Genomic DNA, 21,487 nt, shown 5'->3' on the forward strand with positions numbered 1-21,487 from the left:
GAGACCAAGGGGCACACCTGCTTCCCCCCCCCCACGCTGAGTGATGGCAGATTTAGGACCCAGACTCACCCCAGTTCTCAAGATTCCTTCCTTCACTGCCTTTTCTGTTTCACATCACACTGGTGTAGACCCATACTGCTGGCGGGGCTGGGTCCTGAAGTGGCAGAAAGTGAATCTTAAGGAACTCTGCCCTAAATGGAGAACCGCAGGCTGAGGGACCGGCTTTAGATGCAAGGTCAGCCTCCTTCCCATATGTAAAGTGCCCATATGGACATCCATTTTGCAGCAGTTCCTTCCAGTCTAACACTGGCGGCCTTCTTGGGCCAAGCACAAGGCTATTCTGTGAAAAAGCGACTACAGCTCCCACCGGGAGCCACACACCTTCTCTTCCGTGGGCAGCTCCCACCCTGCGCGGAACTGTGGTGACAGTTCCCCCCCGGTGCTGGAGCCGTAAGAGAAACAGGTTCAAGTTCCTGGAGAAGACATCGCCCCATCTAGAAGATGGGGACCCTTATGTGACAGACAAAAACACCTTTTTATACACTTCAGTATTTTTTGTTCATTAAAACTGTTGACTATCCATCACAGCCTAGTTGTCTGTCTGGGGGGGGCAGCAGGCATTAGGCCCAGGGCCTGGTCTTCCTCAGCAGCAAAGCTCAACCTGTGAACCACACTGGCCTGACAGCAAGATAGGCCGGCAAATGCGCAGTGGGGAGTGCAGGCACTTGGCTCTGTGCTCAAGGCAACTCTCCACTCAGTGATGGACTAGTTCAAAGAGCAGTGGTTCTCAGCCTTGGCTGCTCGTCACAGTCACAAGGGAAGGTGTTTAAAGTCCTAATGTGCAAGCTAATTCAGTCAGTCTCTAGGGGCAGGACCCAGGTAAAATTATCATGCAGAGGACATACCTGTCTACTTAGGAAATCCTTAGGAATGTAAAAAAACACCTAGAATAATGGAATTTGGCAAGACTTCGGGATAGAAGATAAACGTACAAAGACCTATTTCTATGTATTAGCAATAACTACATGAACACAAAAGAGCACAATACACTTAAAGTTGCCTTTAAGAACACTTAGAAGTAACTCTAACACTTAAGGACTTGTATGTTGAAAACTACAACACACTGATAAATGAAGTCAATGAAGACTTAAATAAATGAGACCTACCTTGTTTGTGGATTAGAAGATGAGATCTAGTAAAGATGTCTATTCTTTGTTAAATTGATGCACAGGTTTAATGCAGCTCCAACCAAACAACCCAGCAAGATTGTTTTGTAAATTTAGTTAATAAGATGGTTTAAAAACTCATAGCTAAGGGGTCCCTGGGTAGCTCGGTTGGTTAAGCATCCAACTCTTGAATTTGGCTCAGGTCATGATCTCAGGGTCCTGGGATCAAGCCCCACATCAGGCTCCCTGCTCAGTGGGGAGCCTGCTTCTCCCTCTCCCCTGCCCTGTGCTCTCTCACTCTAACTCAAACAAATAAAATTTTAAAAAATAAAAACTCATAGCTAAAACAATTTTGAAAAATAAAGTGGTAGGAGCCAGTCTACCCAATTTCAAGACTTATTATAAAAGCTCCAGCAATTGGGGCACCTGGGTGGCTCGGCGGGTTAAATGTCTGCCTTTGGATCAGGTTCTGATCCTGGAGTCTGGGGACTGAGCCCCACACTGGGCTCCCTGCTCAGTGGGCAGTCTGCTTCTCCCTCTCTGCTCCTTCCCCTTCTCGGTCACTCTCTCAAAAATTTTTTAAAAAGGTTATTTATTTGAGAGAGGATATGTGCACAAGCAGGGGAGGGGCAGAAGGAGAGGGAGAAGCAGGCTCCTTGCTGAGCAGGGAGCCTGATGCAGGGCTCCACCCCAGGATCCTGAGATCAAGACCCAAGCTGAAGGCAAATGCCCAACCGACTGAGCCATCCAGGTGCCCTCAAATAAGTAAAATCTTAAAAAAAAAAAAAAAAAAGGCTACAGTAATCAAGACAACATGGTATTAATGGATAGACACAGATCAACAGAACAAAACAGACAACCCAGAAATAGACACAAATATGCCCAACTGATTTTTGACAAAGGTGTCAAATTCAATAGTGGAAAGCCTTTGCAACAAATGGTGCTGGAGCAACCAGACATCCATAGGCTTAGAAAAAAAATAAGAAAAAACCTTGACTTAAATCTTATACAAAAATTTAAAAACCCTCAAAAATTAGCACAAAGAGGGACACCTGGGTGGCTCAGTTGGTTAAGTGGCTGCCCTCGGCTCAGGTCATGATCCCAGCGTCCTGGGATTGAGTCCCACATCGGGCTCCTTGCTCAGCAAGGAGCCTGCTTCTCCCTCTGCCTCTGCCTGCCGCTCTGTCTGCCTGTGCTCACTCTCTCTGACAAATAAAATCTTTAAAAAAAATTAGCACAAAGATAAAGCATAAAACTATACAAATTTTAGGAGAAAAAACCCTAGGAGACAAACTTTGGGACCTAGGAGTAGGTAAAGAATAATTCTTAGACACGATACCAAAAGCATAATCGGTAAAAGAAAATTGGTAAACTGGACTTTATCAAAACAATTTTTGGGAGACCTGGGTGGCTCAGTTGGTTAAGCAACTGCCTTTGGCTCAGGTCATGATCCCTGAGTCCTGGGATTGAGTCCCATACCGGGCTCCCTACTCAGCAGGGAGTCTGCTTCTCCCTCTAACCCTACCCACTCCCATGCTCTCTCACTCTCAAATAAATAAAATCTTTTTAAAAAATTAACAACTTCTGCTGTATAAAAGATCCTGTTTTAGGATGAAAAAAATAAGCTACAGACTGAGAGAAAATATTTGCAAGCCAAAAACCCAACAAAGGAATAGTAGACTATATAAAGAACTCTCAAAACAACAGTGAAAGACCATACAATCCAACCAGAAATGGGTGAAGAACAATAGTTATTTCACACAAGCAGCACATGAAAAGATCTCCATCAACCGTTATGTTAATACAACTGGAAACCACAATGAGATCTCACTATACACCTACCTAAAAATAAACTAAAAATAAACGGTGACAACACCGAATGCTGGTGAGGATTTAGAGGAACTGGCTCACTCACACATCACTGGTGGGAACACAAAATCGTACAGCCAAAGGCAGTGTGGCGGTCTCTTTAAAAAAATCAACCATGCAATGACCACACAACCTCGTAACTGTATTACTGGACATTTTCCTCAGAAAGCCAACGTTAACACGAAAACCTGTAAGGAATGTTCGTAGCAGCTTTATTTGGAATAGCCACCCAGACGTCCTTCAACGGGACAGTGAGCATACCAAGGAATACTACGCAGCAATCAAAAGGAATGAACTACCGACACACGCAACAACCTGGAACCATCTCTGGAATATTCTGCAGAGTGAAAAAAGCCAATCCCGAACTGGTGACTGGTGGGTCACACACTGTATACAATGTTGTTGAAATGACAAAATCTTAGATTAGTGGTTGCCAGGGATTGGGGATGGAGACCGTGCGAGTGGCTGGGGTTCTAACAGGGAGCTCCGAGAGAGACCCTTGTGGTGGTGGGACAGCTCTACTGAGAGTGCAGTGGCAGCTACACAAATCTACCAGGAGGACAGAGATCGATTCCTCACACTTGGCCAGCGTCAGCTTCGTGGTGTTGATACTGTGTTCTAACTGTGCAAGAATAACCATGGAGGAAAACTGGGTGAAGGGTCCCTCCAGCTTGCAACTTCCTACAAATCTGTAATTGTTGCAAAACAAGTCAGAAAAGAGTAAGCAGTAACTCTAAATGCAACTTGGTGTCCTGGATTGGATCCTGCAAAGGAAAAAGGACGTTACTGGAGAAACGGGTAAGATCCAATGAACTCTGTAATTCAGTTCACGGGTTTGTACCGATGTTAATTTTTTTAGTTCTGATAGATGTACCAAGTTATGTAAGATGTTAACATTAAGGGGAGCTGGGTGAAGGGTAGATAGAACTCTTCACTCTTATGTACAATAAAATGGTTTCAGAAGTGCCGGGCCAGCTCAGTCGGTAGAGCACACGACTCTTAATCTCAGGGTTGGGAGTTCAAGCCCCATACTCGGTGTGCAGGTGACTTAAGCGGAAGGGAAAAAAAAAAAAGTATAGTTTTTTTTTTTTGTTTTAATTAAAATTGTTTGAAAAAATAAAATCCTGATCCTCAGATTAACCAAACCAGGCTCCCTCAAAGAGAGAGCCCCAGATATCAGGTATCAGTATTTTTCAATTTGCCAGGTGATTCTAACATGCAGCTAAAGTTAAGAACCACTGTTCTAGAGAGAGATGATCGTAAAATATGTTTCCCACCTGGGTTTGCTCCTAGAATTCCTTGAGAAGTCTCTAAGCGAGCATGCCATTGTTCTTTGGCCTTCATTCCCACTGGTCCCAGATAAGGGACCTAAATTCCTCTGAGAAGCCTCTAGAAGTCCTCCTCCCTCCTATCCAATCTGCAACGCTATGTCTCTGTGACGCCCCAGTTTCTACACAGTTGAAGAACTGCAGGAGGTAAGAATGGGTAAACCAGAAAGAAAACATAAATGCCTTCTTGTTCCCAATCCTCTAAAACCTGTAGCTAAGAACAGCAAAAAAAAAAAAAAGCAAAGAGCTGAAATGTTATAGATACAAGAAAAACCAATGAGAGTTTTTGTTTTGTTTTAAAGAAAGGGGATGAGGCTCTACCTGCTCCACAACCAACCCTTCCCCTCCTTGCTGCTCTCCATGCAGATGGCAGCCACCCAGCTCTCCACGGAGGCCCAGGAAGGAGGTACAAAGTAGGCCTAACGGTTGGCTACACTCCCCGGGATCCAGCAATTGAGAGGGTTAGGGGCAGCACACCCCGTCCTCCCACGTGTGACCTCTCTTCTTCAAACACAGAAAGTGACAATACTGTTAGTGGCAACTAAGTAAGACAGGCAGAGAAGCAGAAGGAACAGGCCTCCTCAGTGCCACTGGGGGCCAGCTTGTTCGCTTGGGGCTCTGAGCACAGAACTCAGAGAAGTAACCTCCATGGGAGGGAGCAGGACAGTGGGACATACTGGTGGGTCACTGAGCTTCGAGGTTTGGCAAGTGAGACAGGCTGGGGCACACGCTTGGAAACATGGCATTGTAAGGGAAGCCAAATAGTTCACTGTGGCTAAGGATGTGAACCCCCAGCCCAACCTAGTGCCCCTGGTTTGCTCGGAAAGTGCTGCCAGCAGCAGAAGGCTGGCAAATTAAAAGCGAAGTGAGTACAGGTCACAGCCACATAAAGGCAGTAATCGTGCACTCACATCATGGCTTGGCCCAAAGAGGTATAAATACACTGCACGGTCACGGGGAGAAGGCTGGGTCCTGGGGACCAGAGAGGACGGTGTCCTTTTCATTCCCATTCAGAAGCAGGCCTGGAGGGCTGTGCCCCAACTGACCCCCATTTCCTAAAGGAGGGCAGGACTGCTGAAGGCTCCCGGCACTGAAGTCTGGTTCTGAGGACAGCCCAGGACCCACATCTATAAGGGCCATCTAAAACGTGGCCTGGAGGGGATGGGGACAGGCTGACAGGAAGCTACTCCTCGGCTCTCCAGTTCCCCACGTGCTTGTCCATTCCCCAGACCTGGGGCTGCCTGGCAAGCAGTTAAACCCCTGGGTTCCGCCCAGGGCTCTCCTCTGCTGGGAGGCCGGGTCTGCTGTGGTGCGGCCCTAGAGGAGAGAGGAAAAGGAGAATTAATATCAAAGCCAGCGAAGGAAGCAGGTCCCATCCAAACCAAGTATCAAAACTCTCTTCAGGACAGGAGGGGCTGGCAAGGCGGAGGAGCCGCAGGATACCTCAGTGCCAAGGCAGAGCTGGGAGTGAGCAGGCAGGAAAGTCGGCAGGCTAACTCCACCTCCCAAGAGAAAACCACTGGGAGGAGGAGGGCTGCACTGGCGAGAGGCGGGAAAGCAGGCCAGGGGGTTTCTGCTCACAGGAGCCGGAGGCCATAAGGCTGGGTGAAAAGAAGCCTGCCAGGGACACGAAAGGCCCTGCCCCAAAGGAAGCTGTAGTTTCCACCACTGAGCAGGTTCTTTCATGACCCCGCCTGTCTTTTAGCAAGTGAGATGGAAAGTAGCAATGAAGGACAAGAAGGGCCCCCTCACCACCCACCCCGGGAGAAACACCTCCCTGTCTGGGGGCAGCAGTGTCCAGGGCCCCTCCCGGCAGCTAGAGGGATGGGGAAGGAAAGCAAAGGAAAGGGAAAGGGAAGATATTTACCTTGGGTGTTTTCTGAAAACAAAAAATGCTCACTAGTCCACAGTCAATTATCAACTGCAGTTTCCAAATGTGCCAAAGAGGGAAAGGTCTACGGGGAAGGCTAGAGAGAGCAGAGGGGAGAGAGACAAGAGGAGACCAGCTGTGCAGCTGCGCCGGCAGGGCAGCTCAGCTTGGGCAACCCCGCAGGCTGCTGAGGGGGGGCAGGCGGGGGCCAGACAGGTGTGCCCCCTGTGGCCCGAGGCTCGGAACCAGAGGGAGCAGGTAGCGCGACATCTGGAGTGGACTCTCCTTTGGAAATCAGCTCTGGGAATGGTCATTGTGCAGGAGCTATGCTGAGTCTGACATGATGGGCCAGGGGTCCAGGAACCTTCTGCAAAGGGCCTACATTTTTAGGTTTTGCAGGTCTCCATCCCTGTGGCAACAAGTCCGCTCCACAGCCGTAGCCAAAGGCAGCTATATACAATCCATAAACAACCGGCCAGTCTGCCCATCTCCGCTGCAGGAGTTACAAATTTCCCAAGCATCTCAATTAAGGCATTTCTCTGCCAGCAAATCCGGTGCCCAAGTCAATTAAGGGTGGTTCCGACCCACGCTATCTGAGCAGTGTTCCTGGCGACATCACAAGCGCAGCGGCACGAAGCCCTCCTGGGGGCAGCACGGGCCACCAAGCACAGATGAGCCACTGACACGAAGACCCTCTCGGCGGGGGCCACCAAGCACAGATGAGCCGCAGCAGAGCCTCAGAGGGCTGAGGCAGGGAGCGGGAGGACGGCAGGCCAGCTGCTCGGGAGACAAATATCCGGTCTCGAATGGGGGAAAACCAACATCCTGACAAAAGAATGAGATGGCAGTGCACTACGCTCAGCATAATGGCCTCGGATAAATGTCACTGGCAAGAACACCGCCCCCAAGCGGGTAAGCCATTGCAGAGAGGCAAAGGACCCACAGGGCCACTGCAGGTCATGCATCTCCCCCGCCTCCCGACAGCAGAGTGCTCCCATGAAATCTTGTGTAAGCCAGCACGGCATAAAGCAAAGAAACAATTACCATTTCATAAAGCAAAACTCTTCTTCAGAGTTCTTTCAGTTAGTGAAAATGGGCACGAACCTAAGTCTTTTGTAAAAGCAAAGTGGTGCAAAGAGAGCTTTCAGGGGACACCTGTGTTTCCTCAGAGAACCGCCCAATGAACGGCTGAAGCCCAAAAAGGACCTTAAAAAACTGCGTGTATAATAAAGGATAAAATGAAGGAAAAAACCATCATTCTTAGATTTTAAGTGTACACCTTGAATAGAACACATACAGTCTGAATAAGCAGATGAAGGCAGAAAAGATTCACATTGAAAAAAAAACAACAAAACCAAACACATTTTGAAAAAACAAAAACATACTGACTTTTGAGACCCAAGTCTAAAGGGATGGTTTAAGTGGCATCTCACAACAGAACATCACAGCAGGTAAATACAGAACCGTGATCAGTCCTAAAACACAGAACACCACTTCTCAGTACACATTCACTGAGAAGGCCCAGATCCAGAGCTGGAGCAGCATGCCTCAAGTTGGGACCCCCTTTCACCAGCGCACAGAGATGGAGCACTCAGGAGCTGAGCCACTCACAGGCCTGGGGAGGGGGTTCCTGTCCCTTGCACCTGCACATCTCCTCTCAGAAAGCAGGCATCATAAAAACACGTTCGTGGGGGTGCCTGGGTGGCTCAGTGGGTTAAGGCCTCTGCCTTCGGTTCAGGATCCCAGAGTCTTGGGATCGAGCCCCACATCGGGCTCTCTGCTCAGCAGGGAGCCTGCTTCCCTTCCTCTCTCTCTGCCTGCCTCTCTGCCTACTTGTGATCTCTGTCAAATATATAAATAAAAAAACAAAAAAACAAAAAAACAAAAAACAAGTTTGTGTTCTCAAGGGTGGGTCTAAGTAACCAAACCCTATGTCTGTGTCCCTGTGACACACCAATGCCCAGAGGTCAAGGGCATGCACAGGCTCCAAGCCAGGGTGCCTAGGTCTCTGCTTCTGATTCTTCATCTGTAAAATGGGTCTAACAACTACCACCTCTGAAAATGGACAAGTTGTCTTAGACCAATGAGGACGAGCAAAGCTCCTAGTGTATTGCCAGGGAGAGCTAGCGTTCAAGAGAGCTCGGTATCCCCACTTCAGAGTGCCCAGGGCAGCGGGCAGCCTGCAGCTCCTTCCACAGCCTCTCTGGAAGCCCCACCCACTGCCCCAGGACCACCCAGCCTTCAAGTGAATCTCTGACCCCAACTTAGGAGCTCAATCAGAATAAAAGTACCTTCCTGAGTAACAAGGCAACCTGAACTTTTTAGCACTCCTACCCAAAGCCCACTCTCCACAAGCTCCTTTTTATTTTCCCTCCTTATAATCTACAAGGCAGGGTTTGCTGGTCCATGCCCCACCCCACATTACAAAGTCTATTTCTTCCAAGGTGGTATCTGGCTCACAGTGGAACCCGAGATGTGAGGGACAGGCCTTGTATGTTAGCCTGACCTGACCAAACACCGCAGCTGCTGCCCTTCTCAGCTCCTGGGATGGTGTCCGCTAGCCAGCCACCTTCGGAGCCGGGCCCACTGGTGACCTACCCCCAATCCTAACTGACCAAGAGTGTCTGAACTTGATCTTATTCCCATTCAGTACCTGTTCTCTAATTAAGGCAACTCATCCTAACAGTCCTCCAGAGAAAATGCTGACTGAACATACTTTCAATGCCAGCTGGTCTGTGGTGCAGTGTCACTGGAGCTACTAAGAACAATGAAAAGAGAAAAAGGAAAGGATGGGCAGAAAAGGGGACAAGAAAAGAGAAACACAAGGCAGAGTGGGGGCAGAGAGTGTGTGTGGGAGCGGCAAGGAGCGGGAAAGGACGTGCCTGCCCTCTGGGCTGCCATACCGAGCGAGGGATGTGGCCTTGCGGGGCTCACCTGCTGCTGTGGCTGTCTTGTCCCCAAGGAGCCTGGTCTGGCTGCCTGGGATGACCTGGAGGTCTGCGTTCTCCGGGGACTGTGGCAGGCTCTGGGCTCGAGTAGCCAGGAGTGCATTGAGGTACTGCAGCCTCGTGACCTGGAGAACAGAAAGCATTCCCAGGCAGGTGCAACTCGCGAAGCCAGGTGGAGAAAGTGAGGTCCAGGAAGGTCACATGTCTCCCTCCTGCCCATAAGCACCAGAACTAGGTAGGAGCATCACATTCGGTAGGATCAAGAAAAAAGAAGAGCTTCAAGCCAGCTAAAGGCAGAGAAGAGCAATCAAGCAGTGTCTTCAAGATCTCAAAAGGAAACTGGGTGCACAGTCCCCGCGATGGGACTAGACTACCAGAAGTCAGAGGGACTTCCTGGAGCCAAGGACGTCTGTCCTTCAGGGCAAGACTTGCTCTGGCATGTCTCAGAAAGACTCAAGCAGAATTTACTCTTAATCCATACAAACTTTGTAGCTGGCTGATTTAGCCCCTTAGAGACACAAAGCTGGCTAACAGCCAGCACCAATGAGCAGCCCAGACAGTCACCTTAATGAGCTGCAGGTCGGAGAGGGCCCTCACGGTGTAGTCAGGACAGTACGCAGACAAGCGGGCACCATCGACTGGCTCGGGCTGCAGGTCGTGGCGGAGGGACTGGAGCGAGGACACCGGGGACTGGTGAACTAGCAGAAGGAACAATCAGTGATGTCTCTGGTGGGGACAACTGCACCGTCTCGAAGATCCACCCCACAGATCCCTCTGGGAGGGAACATGGCCACAAACACAGAAAAGGAGGGCAAGCAACAGAGAGCCCCAAACATACACTGCCCGCTCCCTCGACACAGCCCCAACAGGAGAAAAGCCAGCCCAGAGTCCCGGGCCCCGGGGAGCCAGGAAGGGCTGCAGCTTACCCGAGGATGGTGCTGTCAGGGCAGACACTCCATAGTAGGTGAAGGCCCCATTCTCGAACTTCAGGCCCTCTTTCCCGATCTCCACCTCAACCCTGCCCTGGGAGGTGTAGGGAGAGGGAGGAAGGAGGGGCAGGGAGAGAAACAGATGTGGACAGATTACCTTTCCTGCCAGAAGAGAGCACAGGGAGAAAGCACCAACCCCAGTTATCCAGGGGGTGTGGATGGAGACGATCCTCCCTCTCAAGCCCTCCCCTACTTTCTGAGCAAGTGGGGGGCTCCAGCATGGGCTGGCAGTTACCTGTAGGATGAGAATGAAGTAGTCCACCGGCTGGCTGCGCTGGTACAGGTAATGGTGAGCAGCTAGACGGTTGCTCTCATCAAACCTCACTTCCTGGTTGACGCTGGGATGCTTCAGCAGGTGCAGCAGGACCTTCTCGGAGATCCGCAAGGGGCTGAACACATCCACCTCTGCCCCACGGCGGAATAAAGGGACCGTGTCCATTGGGCCCAGGGTGGCCTGCATGACTACACCCGACTCCTGCTGCCCTGAGCCAAGTCACCTCCCCAACACAAGAGTACTGGGCAGGCCACACCCACTCAGGCCAAGGCTCCCTGCCATGGCCCACCAGAGAAGACACCAGCCTAGCTCCTGCTCTCAGCCCAGTCATGAGGAGCTGCCCCCTCAGATGCCTGGAGATGCTGGCGGGGCTAGAGAGAAGCAAAGAAGTTCTTCAGGATACTCTCCTCCTTACTGGGAATGAGGGCCCTCGGTGTCTGCCCTGGGGGCCTCCTGACCCACTGGACGTGAACAAGAAAGCAAAGGTTAACCCTTCACCCTCACCTTGGGACAGGAATTGCTGGGTGGCCAAGAGTAGCTGAGGCGAGATCTTCACTTTATATTCATCATCAGACACCTTGAACAGGGAGAAGTCCTCTTTCCGCCTGAGAGGGGCACTCAGAGGAGCGGGCTTCTTCCTCACGGCAGAGTCTCCTAGGATGGTGAGAAGGCCCACTGAGGCACAGCATCCCTCCAATCAGCATGACCAAACGAAGGCATGGTGCCAAGGCCTGGGGGGTTCTCAGTAGGGGAGGCAGCATCAGAGCCCAGGGATACAGCCTCAACATGCTGCCTGCTGGGGCTCGGCGGCCACTCCCAGCACGGAGCAAACCTGGCACTCAAGACAGAGGGCACAGGCCTTTACTCCAGCTATAGCCTGAGGAAGTACGGGAAGGGACTGCTCCTCTCTTCGGAGCTGGGAAGGTAAACACCAACAGGACAGCAAGGCTGCTTTAGAAAGAGCCACAGTTGGTCACCAGAAACCATATCTTTGCAGATTACAGAGGCTACACAGCAGCGGCTAACCTGACGTCCCCATGCTTATGGCAGTCTGAAGAGCCAAACTCAAGAGGCTGCATTTTGGGGACAGACTCTGGGCAAAGCAATTACTTGACAGTAAACAGAGTTGGGGGCGGGGGGTCCTGTCCCAAGAGTGCACGTAAGGCCTGGGCCATCAAGCACAGGCTCTGTGTCTGCCTTGCAGACCTCAGCCATCTTCCTAAGAGGCAGACACCTCTAAGGCACAATCACAGGCCCCAGGATCTTCCGTTTTGTTAAGACTGTCCAGCAGTAAAGAATGGGATTCTTTGAGGAGAGGCTTCTGCAATGTAGGAAAGAACATGAGAAAGCCAAAAGGCCAAGGAAGATGAGAGCCTGGGAAAGGCCCATAAAGGGCAGAGGCCCCACCCACCAGGCCACTGCGGCTCTGCCTCCAGGCACAGGTTGGGGCCCTCCTGCAAGGAGGCCATGTTGGCCCCCTCCCTCGAACGCCCGGCTAAGCTCAGACTGGAGATCCAGCCTTGTGTCAACAACACGGAGACCTACTGTCCTCTGAGGTTGATGAACACCACACATCTCAGCAGGCCTGACAGACCAGTTGAGATGGAACAACACCAGGAGTCAAAACTCACGGTAGTCCTCAGACTCGTCCAGGATCTCAGACTTGATGATCTCCTCAATGACGTCCTCCAGGGTGACCAGGCCCAGCACCTCGTAGAAGGGGTCACCTTCACCCTCGTTGTTCACCTTCTGCACGATGGCCAGGTGGGACTTCCCTGGGGGAGGGGACGCTCAGATTACAACTGGTCGGGGGGCCTCCCATTTTGCTTAGTCCTACCTGGTACGAGCTCATCGGAGTGACAGAAGCTGGTGTCTGTGTTCCCACAAGGTCCCACTAGGTACCAGGCACTAATGAGATTCTCCCTAAGTTCTTACCTAAGACTGTCAACACACTCATGAGGATGAGCTTCCCTTTACACATGAGGACCCTCCATCTCAGGCACTGTGGTCAGCTGCACAAGGCCACCCAGGCAAGGGCAGCGCCATATCAGCCTGGGTCCACAGGAACGCGATTTAGATAAGGATGGTCCGACCAACCAGATGAGGGAGGGCTGCACGCACAAGGGCACTGACTCCAGAAGCATGGGCTCCCTTGGGACGGCCTAAATTGGGTGCAGGGGCAGAGGGGCCACGCAGTGACTTTCCTGGGGAAGTTTCCCCAGTTCTGAAAGCTGTCCTTTATTTCCAGAAGCCAAGATCTATACAAGTCATTCAGGGGAAGACGACAAATGGTGAGCGGCCAGTAAGAGCCCAGACGGTGTGGGAGTAGGAGCTGCAGCCTGGAGCTGTTCACCTTCCCCTCCTTCAGGTGAGCTTCCTGTTTGTTTCCTTGTCTGGTCAAGAAATAGAAGTATGAACAAAAACCCAAGCTTCAGAGTGCTGGGGAATGTTGAGAAAACTTCAAGAACTGACTCTGCTTTTCATCTATAAAACTTTATACCTGCCCAAAAGAAACAGAATGGAAACTACATATGCAATTTTAAATTTCTGGTGGCCACATTAAAAAAAAAAAAAAAGACACAAGTGAAATTAACAACATATTATAATTAACTCTATATAGCCCTCAATATCACTATAACATGCAATCAATATAAAAATATTAGAACAGGGGCTCCTGGGTGGCTCAGTCAGTTAAGCATCCAATTCTTGATTTCAGCTCTGTTCATTATCTTAAGAGTTGCAAGATCAAGCCCCACATCAGGTTCCACACTCAGTATGGGGTCTGCTTGAGATTCTCTGGCCTCTTCCCCTCCCCCTCCAGTGCATGCTCTCTCTAATAAATAAAATCTAAAAAAATTAAAAATATTAAAACAGGGGCAGCTGGCTGGCTCAGTTGGTAGAGCATGCGACTCTTGATCTTGGGGTTGTAAGTTCAAGCCCCATATTGGATATAGAGATTACCTATAAATAAAATCTTTTAAAAATTAATTAATTTAAAACATTTTTAAATTTAGGGGCGCCTGGGTGGCTCAGTGGGTTAAAGCCTCTGCCTTCGGCTCAGGTCATGATCTCAGGGTCCTGGGATCGAGCCCCGCGTTGGGCTCTCCGCTCAGCAGGGAGCCTGCTTCCCTTCCTCTCTCTCTGCCTACTTGTGATCTCTGTCAAATGAATAAATAAAATCTTTTAAAAAAATAAATAAAATAAAAATAAAAATTTTTTTTTTAAATTTAAACATATATTTTTTTTGTACTGTCTTTGAAGTCTGGCGTGTGTTAGGCACTGCTAGCACATCTCAGTTCAGCCCAGCTGCCTTTTAACCCCATGTGGGAAGTGGCTGCTCAATGGAGTTGTGCAGGTCTAGGATATGAACCCTGAGAAACTCATCTCGGCCATGCCCTTCATTATTTTTTTTTTTTTTTTTTTTTTTTTTTAATTTTTATTTGTCAGAGAGAGAGAGAGACCACAAGTAGGCTGAGAGGCAGGCAGAGGCAGAGGGAGAAGCAGGTTCCCTGCCGAGCAAGGAGCCGGATGTGGGACTCGATCCCAGGGTGCTGGGATCATGACCTGAGCTGAAGGCAGCCGCTCAACCAACTGAGCCACCCAGGCGTCCCATGCCCTTCATTATTAATGAAAAAGGTTTTGGGTAAAAGAAAGCCTGGTATCTACTTCAAGAATCTTTTGGTAAAGCGAAAAGTCAAGTTCACTTCTTTGGGTCAATTATACTTTATATACCTTGGGTTTAGTTACAGTGTAGTGAACTTGAGTTCAGAAACATAGTCTCTTGAATGAGGCATGCTCTGCCTCATTCTTTCAGCATCCACGCCCCATGCCCCAGCATCAGGTGCAGAAAGACCTCTGCTCCAAATTAGGTAAAATGAGAATGTCCAGTCAACCAAAAACCGTTATTATTAATAGACCACTGGCCAAATGATCAAGAAAGGAATGAGGGAGGGGTGCCTGGCTGGCTCAGTTGGTGGAGCATGCAACTCTTGATCTCAGGGTCGTGAGTTCAAGCCCCATGCTGGGTGTAGGGATGACTTAAAAATAAAATCTTAGGCGCGCCTGGGTGGCTCAGTAGATTGGGCCTCTGCCTTTGGCTCAGGTCATGATCTCGGGGTCCCGGGATCGGGCCCCGCATCAGGCTCTCTGCTCAGTGGGGACCCTGCTTCCCCCTCTCTCTCTGCCAGCCTCTCTGCCTATTTGTGATTTCTCTCTCTGTCAAATAAATAAATAATTCTTAAATATTTAAAAAACAAATAAATAAAATCTTTTTAAAAAAAGGAATGAGGCTCTAGAAAAGAAAAAGAAAACATTTAATGTATTTCATCAAATTGAAGATGCTGTCAATTGTGAGGCACATCCTGATTGCAGAAATGTTGAAACGCAAAAAGCAACACACCTCTGAACTGAAGAAATGTGGCACAAATGTGCCTACTGTGTGTTGGCCACTAAGTGCTGTATTCATTTAACAACTTACTGGGAAGAGAGTATTATTCCCATTTGCAGTCTGCCAAGAAAACTGAGGCTAAAGAGAGCTTCAGTGACTCACCGAAGTGCAAAACTGATTTGAACCCAGGCAACAGGCTCCTGAATGTGTTTTTTCTTTTCTAAGATTTTACTTATATTTTATTTATTTGGCAGAGAGAGACAAAGAGACCATGAGCAGGAGGGAGCAAGGGGAGGAGGAGAAGCAGCCCACACTAAGCAGGGACCTCCCCCAACGCAAGACTGGATCCCAAGACCCTGGGATCACGACCTGAGCTGAAGCAGACGCTTAACTGACTAAGCCACTCAGGAGCCCTGAATCCATTCTCTTAACCATCACATTTAACTCACGTTCACTGGAGAACAACAGACCAAATCTTAGGAGACCCTCCCCTCTGGGTGAGTTACATTGGGCTAGGGTACTGTCTCCAGCCCAGAGGCCCTTCTAAAGAAAGTACTGTTCTTCAGGATGCTCTAACATGTTCAGACAAAAATTAAAGGCAGAAATACTGCACTGTCTTCCCCCTTTCCAGGAGAAAAAGGCCAGGGGTCCCCAAGAACTACCTGCTCATTCCTGCTGAGACAGAAGTACTGAATGAACAACAGCAGCATTTCCAGATGCTTCCCATCCCTGGGTATCTGTGCTGGGAATGGCTCACACCGGCAGACAGGGCATCACTTCTGTGAGGGCCAAGCCGCGCCCCCCACGTGATACTAATCTGTCAGACTGGATGAGGACAGCCGAAGCTCGACATACAATTTTGGTCAGAATCTGGGAACCAAAGCCCAGGTTCTAGATGACCGTCTAAGGGCAGAGAGAATCCATTTCAGCTGCATTCTTCCAGAATGCCAGCCCCTCAAGCAGGTTACCCTCAGAAGGGACTAACTTCTCCCCTGCTTTCAAACTTCTGTAAAACAGGCACAAGTCTCTCAGTGACCTGCCACATGGGGTAACTGGATAACAGACGAAAGCGGAGCCCCTGAAAGATCCCCCGACACAGTGGTCATGTGATTTCATCTCAAGACAGAATGTCTGAGGGGTCGAGACGGCAACCATGAAAAAGCAGGAGGGCTACACAAAGAACAGGCAGCTGGAGGGATTAAAGTTTATTTCTCATCTGATGGGATACAATGCTCTGAAAATACACGGGCCCCTGGCTGGCTGACTGGAAACACCACAGGCCCCAGGACAGGTGCCTACAGCTCTCCCAGAGCACAGAGCCTCAGGTTAAGGGGCAGATGGTGCATCTTAACAGCATCAACCAGAAAGCCCTGAAAAAGCTCTACAGAGCTTTAATTCTAGTTAGCAGGCTCAAATGTACTCCTAAATTACACGGATGCTACAGAACTCTTCCACAATGCCTAATTTCTAGGATAGTTGTAAAAATGCAGATAGAGTTTAAATTCCTCTGCCTTTCTTTCATTAATTTATTTGAGAGACAGTGAGAGAGAGAGAGCACAAGCAGGGGGAAGGAGGGAGGGAGAAGCAGACTCCCCACTGAGCAGGGAGCCTGATACGGGACTCGATCCCAGGACCCCAAGATCATGTCCTAAGCCAAAGGCAGATGCTTCACCTACTGAGCCACCCAGGCGCCTCCCATGTCCTTTAATTTTTTTTTTTTTTTTAAAGATTTGACAGAGACATAGCGGGAGAGGGAACACAATAAAGAAACTGTCAGAACACATCCCAGGAGAAAAGTGCTAGGTTAACATTCCTCACAGCAGGTCTGACTCTTTTCAGAATCGCAGGGATCCTTTGGTTTCTGACAATCTGAACTCAGGTGGTTTAAAGCAGAGATTCTGAAAGCATGCATCCTAATTTCTCCTTTGGTTGATTGTCCTTAAATATTCTCATGGGGGGCTGACAAAGACAGCAGGATTAACAGCTTTAAAGAAAACACACTTTACTTACTGCAGCTCCAGAATACGCGCTCTTCCTGATAATGTTTGCCCAAAACATTCGGTATCATCTCAAGCCTACACACTAACTAAGAGGCGCCTAACCAGAGAAGGGGCCTTTCCCAGACCAGAGAGTTCCAAAACAGACAGTACTCTGAAGGGATGAAAGGCACAGGCCCTGGAATGATAGCTGTCAAGATGCCAAGACTCCAGCTTCAGGAAACTTAGAGGGCAACACCAGCTCACACACTTGGCAGAGAGACGGGAAGGGAACAGATTTCTCAAACCTCAGGCGCCATAAAGGCTGCAATATCCCTTTGTTCATAAGCAGAATGAAGAAAGGGGTTAGGCTAAAAAGGACTTTAATGAGGAAAAACTGGTACCTGCCAAAGGAGTGCACTGCAAAGAGAAGCAGAGAAAGGCTCCAGGATGTCAGAGGAAAGATGAAGCCAATCTGCCCCTGAGAATGTCCCTCACTTGTCAGAGGGGGATAAAGGTGAAAACAACTGACGAGCTCCTAATTCAACCTCCGGGTTCCCCAGAGCTGCTCCAAGGCCACCCACCATCCCAGAACAAGAGGAGCCTAGAGGGTGGGCCTTCTCTCCCACTGGCTCCAACTTGCCCATCTTAAACCGAAGAGCAAAGTGCCCCCTCTCCAGCTGACCTCTCTCATGTTCTCTCTCTCTCAAATAAAAAAAAAAACTTAAAAAAAAAAAAAAAAAAAAGAGAGAGAGAGAGAGGCCCTGACACACCTTCCTCATAGTCAGAAAAGGGAAGTTAAAAAAAAAAAAAGACAAAGCAGAGACTAAATCAGCATCCATAAAGTTGTTTCTGATTAAATCAAAGTGAAAGTGTCTTCCACACTTGCAGAAAATCAGGTATCATTCCTTCTTCTGTTATCAGCAAGGAAGCAGCCCACAAAAGACTTTAATAATGATCTTGAAACGTCACAGGCCCAGCTAATTTGATGTTATGTGTGCAGGTGAAAGCAACCAGGTGTCTAGAAACCATCCTCTTTTCTGTTCTTCTAGTTTCTACTTACGAATTTAAACCTGTTACAAAGCCAAAGCCCACAAAAATGACCTTGAAGGAAAAAACTGGTGGGTTAGGGTCAAGTGGACCTAGCTCCCCAAGTTAGGCCTACCAGAGAAAGTGGAATTTTGCTTTCCACGTTGCTATGAACAATAGCCTTTGAATATTTCAAAAGGTCACTGAGAGCTGTGAGGCCAGCATCTAAGTACTCGGAGGGACCTCCGTAAGGATGAGACCCTTTCCTCAAAGTTTCCATATGCCCCTGCCTTTTTTCCAGCGGAGAACGCTGGCATTCATGACCCCTTCCCGATGTCCCGTTACCTCGTTTGAACTCCTCCAGGACAGCGTCCAGCTTGGTGTCGTTGAAGACGAAGTGGAGCGGATGGTTGTAGAAGCGGGTGATGGTGCTGAGCGGCGTGCAGTCTTCGGGATCCACGAAGGCCAAGTCCTTGAGGTAGAGCATGTCCACGATGTTGGAGCGCTCCTCCTCGTACACTGGAATGCGCGTGTGGCCGCTCTGCATGATGCTGGCCAGGACGCCAAAGTCCAGCACGGCGCTGGCGTCCAGCATGAAGCAGTCCTCGAGCGGCGTGAGCACGTCCTCCACGGTCCGGCAGCGCAGCACGCCCTTGCTGAGATCGCTGTAGGGGTCGCCGCCGCCGCGGGCCAGCTCCAGCACGCGTTCCCGCAGCCGCCCGGGCCGCGCCGCCAGCTCCAGCAACTGGCCCACGGGCAGCGCCACGGGCAGTGTCAGCAGCACCGCGAGGCGACTGAGGAGCAGCGCGCGCGGCGCCAGCGCCAACGTCCAGCGTCCGCTCACGGCAGCCGGCACCACCTCGCCCACCAGGAACACGAGCCCTGCGCTGCCCAGCACGGCGGGCACGGCGCGCTGGCCGGCCGCGCGGTACAACAGTACCGCCAGCGCCGCCTGCGCCAGACTGGCCAGTAGCAACAGCGCGCCCAGGGCGCAGCCGGCCCAGCGCCGCGCGGGCTCCAGGCGCCGCGCCGCCGTACGCTCGGCCTCCGAGCCGCTCTCGCGCAGCACCTGCACCTCGGCGGGCGCCAGCGCCAGCGCGCTCAGCTGCAGGCCCCGCGCCAGCGCCGCCAGCGCCAGCAGCCCCGCCACCCCCAGGCCCAGAGCCCAGGGCGGCGCCGCCTCCTCGGTTGCCGCGCCGCCTGGCTCCACGCGCACCGCCAGCAGCGCGGAATGCGGGCGCACGGCCTCGGCGCGCAGGCGCAGCAGCGCGCTCCACTCGCCCGCAGGGGCCACCGCCTCCTCGGCCGCCGACGCGTCCCGCTCCCCGCGCACCGCCAGCAGCGCCGAGTGCGGGCGCGCGGCCTCGGCGCGCAGGCGCAGCAGTGCGCGCCACTCGCCCGTGGGGGCCACCGCCTCCTCGGGCGCCGCGGCCGGCCCGCCCTCGGGGCAGCCCGCCCCCTCGGGGGCTACCCAGGACCAGGAGCTGTTGGCCAAGCCGGAGCCGAAGAGGCGTAGGCGGAAGGTGGCCTCCCGTGCAGTCCGCACCTCTTCTCCGCGCTCCCACCCCACGTCCGCGGCTCCGTCCTCCTCCAGACAGACGCCCAACACTCGCGGGCCCGACGCCGCCTCTACGGCGGCGTTGCCCAGGCACAGCGCGGCGAGCAACCAGCCTAGAGGACCCGCCGCCGCGGCCGCCGCCATCGCCTGCTGCCCCCTCTCGGCCTCCCGCGCAGCCTACCCCTCCGCCTCCCCCGGACCAATCGTCGCTAGCCTTGGCGCCTCCTCCGCCAATAGGCGGCAGACGGGGGCGGGCCCCAGGGTCGGACTAGGCTGCGCCGGGGAGTAAACAAGCCGCGGCGCGATCCCGGGGCGGGCCGGGGGCGTGGGGCTCTCGGCCCCGCGGGGCTCGGCTGTGACTCCCAGGGCGAGAGGGGGCCAGCGTCCGGACGCGCGGAGCGTAGAGTTGGGCGTCCAGTTCCCACAGGCCGTGCCGGCGAGCCTGGAGGCCGCACTTGTCCCTGAACCGGGGCGCGGAGCGGAGTGGCTTCCAGGCAGAGTGTTCAAGTGTGTGTCCGATGGACCGTTTCCTAGGAAAAGGGCCCCATGAGCCACGGCATAGGCGCAAGGAGAGCTGAAACAACCGATGACGGGACGTTGGGAAGGTCAAGTTTCCTGAAGATTGTGCCCGACTGTGCTGTAGGTCTGGGGACGTGAGACACAGCCCTTTGCCTTCATGGAACTTGAATTCCTGCCAGGGAGAACGATGGTAATGATGTAAATACGGGAAATCACTACCTCATTGGACCCTCATAGTTCCTTTTACAGGAAAAAAGTGAAGCATGACTTAGCACGGATGCAGGATTCCAACACGACCTGCCTGGTCACTATCTCAGCCACGTTAGCAGAGGGCAGCTCTGTCAGAAATTACTGTTACCTGGTCACTCCACTTCCAGCAGTCCTTGGGAAAATATTTCCTCTGGAACAACAAGAACTATTCAAGAGGATCCTTACTGGAGAGTTATTTTAGAAGACAATGTGGTTCATTGACAGGCTGAAATGTTTTTCACCCATGGTATATGATCTCTGTAAGATTGGAAGTAAATAGAAAAACCTAACAAGGCTTCTCTACAGGGATCCAGATTTTTTTATTATTATTATTTTCTTTACATTTTTATGTATTTTCAAATCTCCTAACAAAAGTAGACTTTTGATAAGGGTGCTCATATACATGTCATTTAACTTCTTCCTAAGGAGTCTACGGAAATACATTTGCTAGGTCATGAAAAGAATAAGAAAAAATAAAGGCACTATGGCCACAGTTAAAATCTGTAGAAGGCAATGTGCCAAAATGAGCAAATCCATGGCAAATGACCAAATACAAACAAACAAAAAAAACCTCTGTGGAAAAACTCTTCAAAGGATGCTAAGAATGTCTCTTCAACATCATAAATTCAGTGCTGTGACTCAGTCACATCTCCATGTTTTCAACTTTTATTATCTAGAGGGTGCTACACCTCACTGGCAGATTACAGAATAAGCCACCAGCAGAAGCAATAATGACACTACTGAGTCTTTACACTGGATCAGCACGACTCCTTTGAAGGAAAAAAAAAACTATGGATTCAGCCCCTTTGGTTCACACGTCTGTTTCCAAGACCAGATAAAATGCTGACACTGAAATAGAATGGATGACATACTTGAAAGTTAAGTGCCTGAAAAGTTATTAATTAGCAAAAAACAGTTCCAGAGCAAAGACAGGAAAAATTCCCTATGGATCTGGTCTCAGGCACCCTTGGAGAACAACCGGTCATTCATTTTTTGAGCAAATCTTTGGGTAGGACAACTGGATCACACTTGGAAACACAAATGGTCATTTAAACTGTGATACCCAAAGACAGAAAGAATCCAATAGGGCAAAGCTGCTCAAGGAGCGATTTTCTGTTAACAATAGAGGCCTCAACAGTACTTCTCCAGCTTCTTTCTTCATTGGCTCTGCACCATTCTTTACCCTCCACCATGGGTGGTAATTGGATCAAGGGGTGGTCATTGCATCAATGGAGACACATACCACTTGACCTTCAATCCCTCATTGACCCACCCTGGGCCATTTTCCTTACTGTTCATTTGGGTCAAGACCTTTCCATGTTTCA

The 21,487-nt window shown here is 50.7% G+C and overlaps 1 protein-coding gene across 3 annotated transcripts; it reads right to left on the minus strand.

Annotated features, from left to right (window-relative positions):
- Positions 1 to 4,665: 4,665 nt before the first annotated feature.
- On the minus strand, positions 4,666 to 19,552 carry CNNM3 (cyclin and CBS domain divalent metal cation transport mediator 3). 3 transcript variants are annotated; one of them, XR_004385050.1, is made up of 9 exons: positions 18,182 to 19,552; positions 12,076 to 12,219; positions 10,949 to 11,098; positions 10,406 to 10,575; positions 10,108 to 10,204; positions 9,746 to 9,879; positions 9,168 to 9,306; positions 6,231 to 6,330; positions 4,666 to 5,680 (listed from the first exon to the last, which is right to left on the minus strand). XR_004385050.1 is itself a non-coding variant. In XM_032877911.1 (8 exons), exons 1-8 carry the CDS (start codon positions 19,536 to 19,538, stop codon positions 5,616 to 5,618), a joined length of 2,256 nt encoding a protein of 751 aa, XP_032733802.1. In that variant the 5' UTR covers positions 19,539 to 19,552; the 3' UTR covers positions 4,666 to 5,615. The 3 variants fall into 3 exon arrangements, 2 of the variants coding, with proteins under 2 accessions (XP_032733802.1, XP_032733804.1); XM_032877911.1 differs by lacking the exon at positions 6,231 to 6,330; XM_032877913.1 differs by lacking the exons at positions 4,666 to 5,680; positions 6,231 to 6,330; positions 9,168 to 9,306; positions 9,746 to 9,879 and having other exon boundaries at positions 10,164 to 10,272.
- Between the last annotated feature and the right edge of the window lie 1,935 nt (positions 19,553 to 21,487).

This window comes from Lontra canadensis, unplaced genomic scaffold (genome assembly GCF_010015895.1).
Source record: "Lontra canadensis isolate GAN:19392208 unplaced genomic scaffold, GSC_riverotter_1.0 scaffold61, whole genome shotgun sequence".
NCBI classification, from domain to species: domain Eukaryota; kingdom Metazoa; phylum Chordata; class Mammalia; order Carnivora; family Mustelidae; genus Lontra; species Lontra canadensis.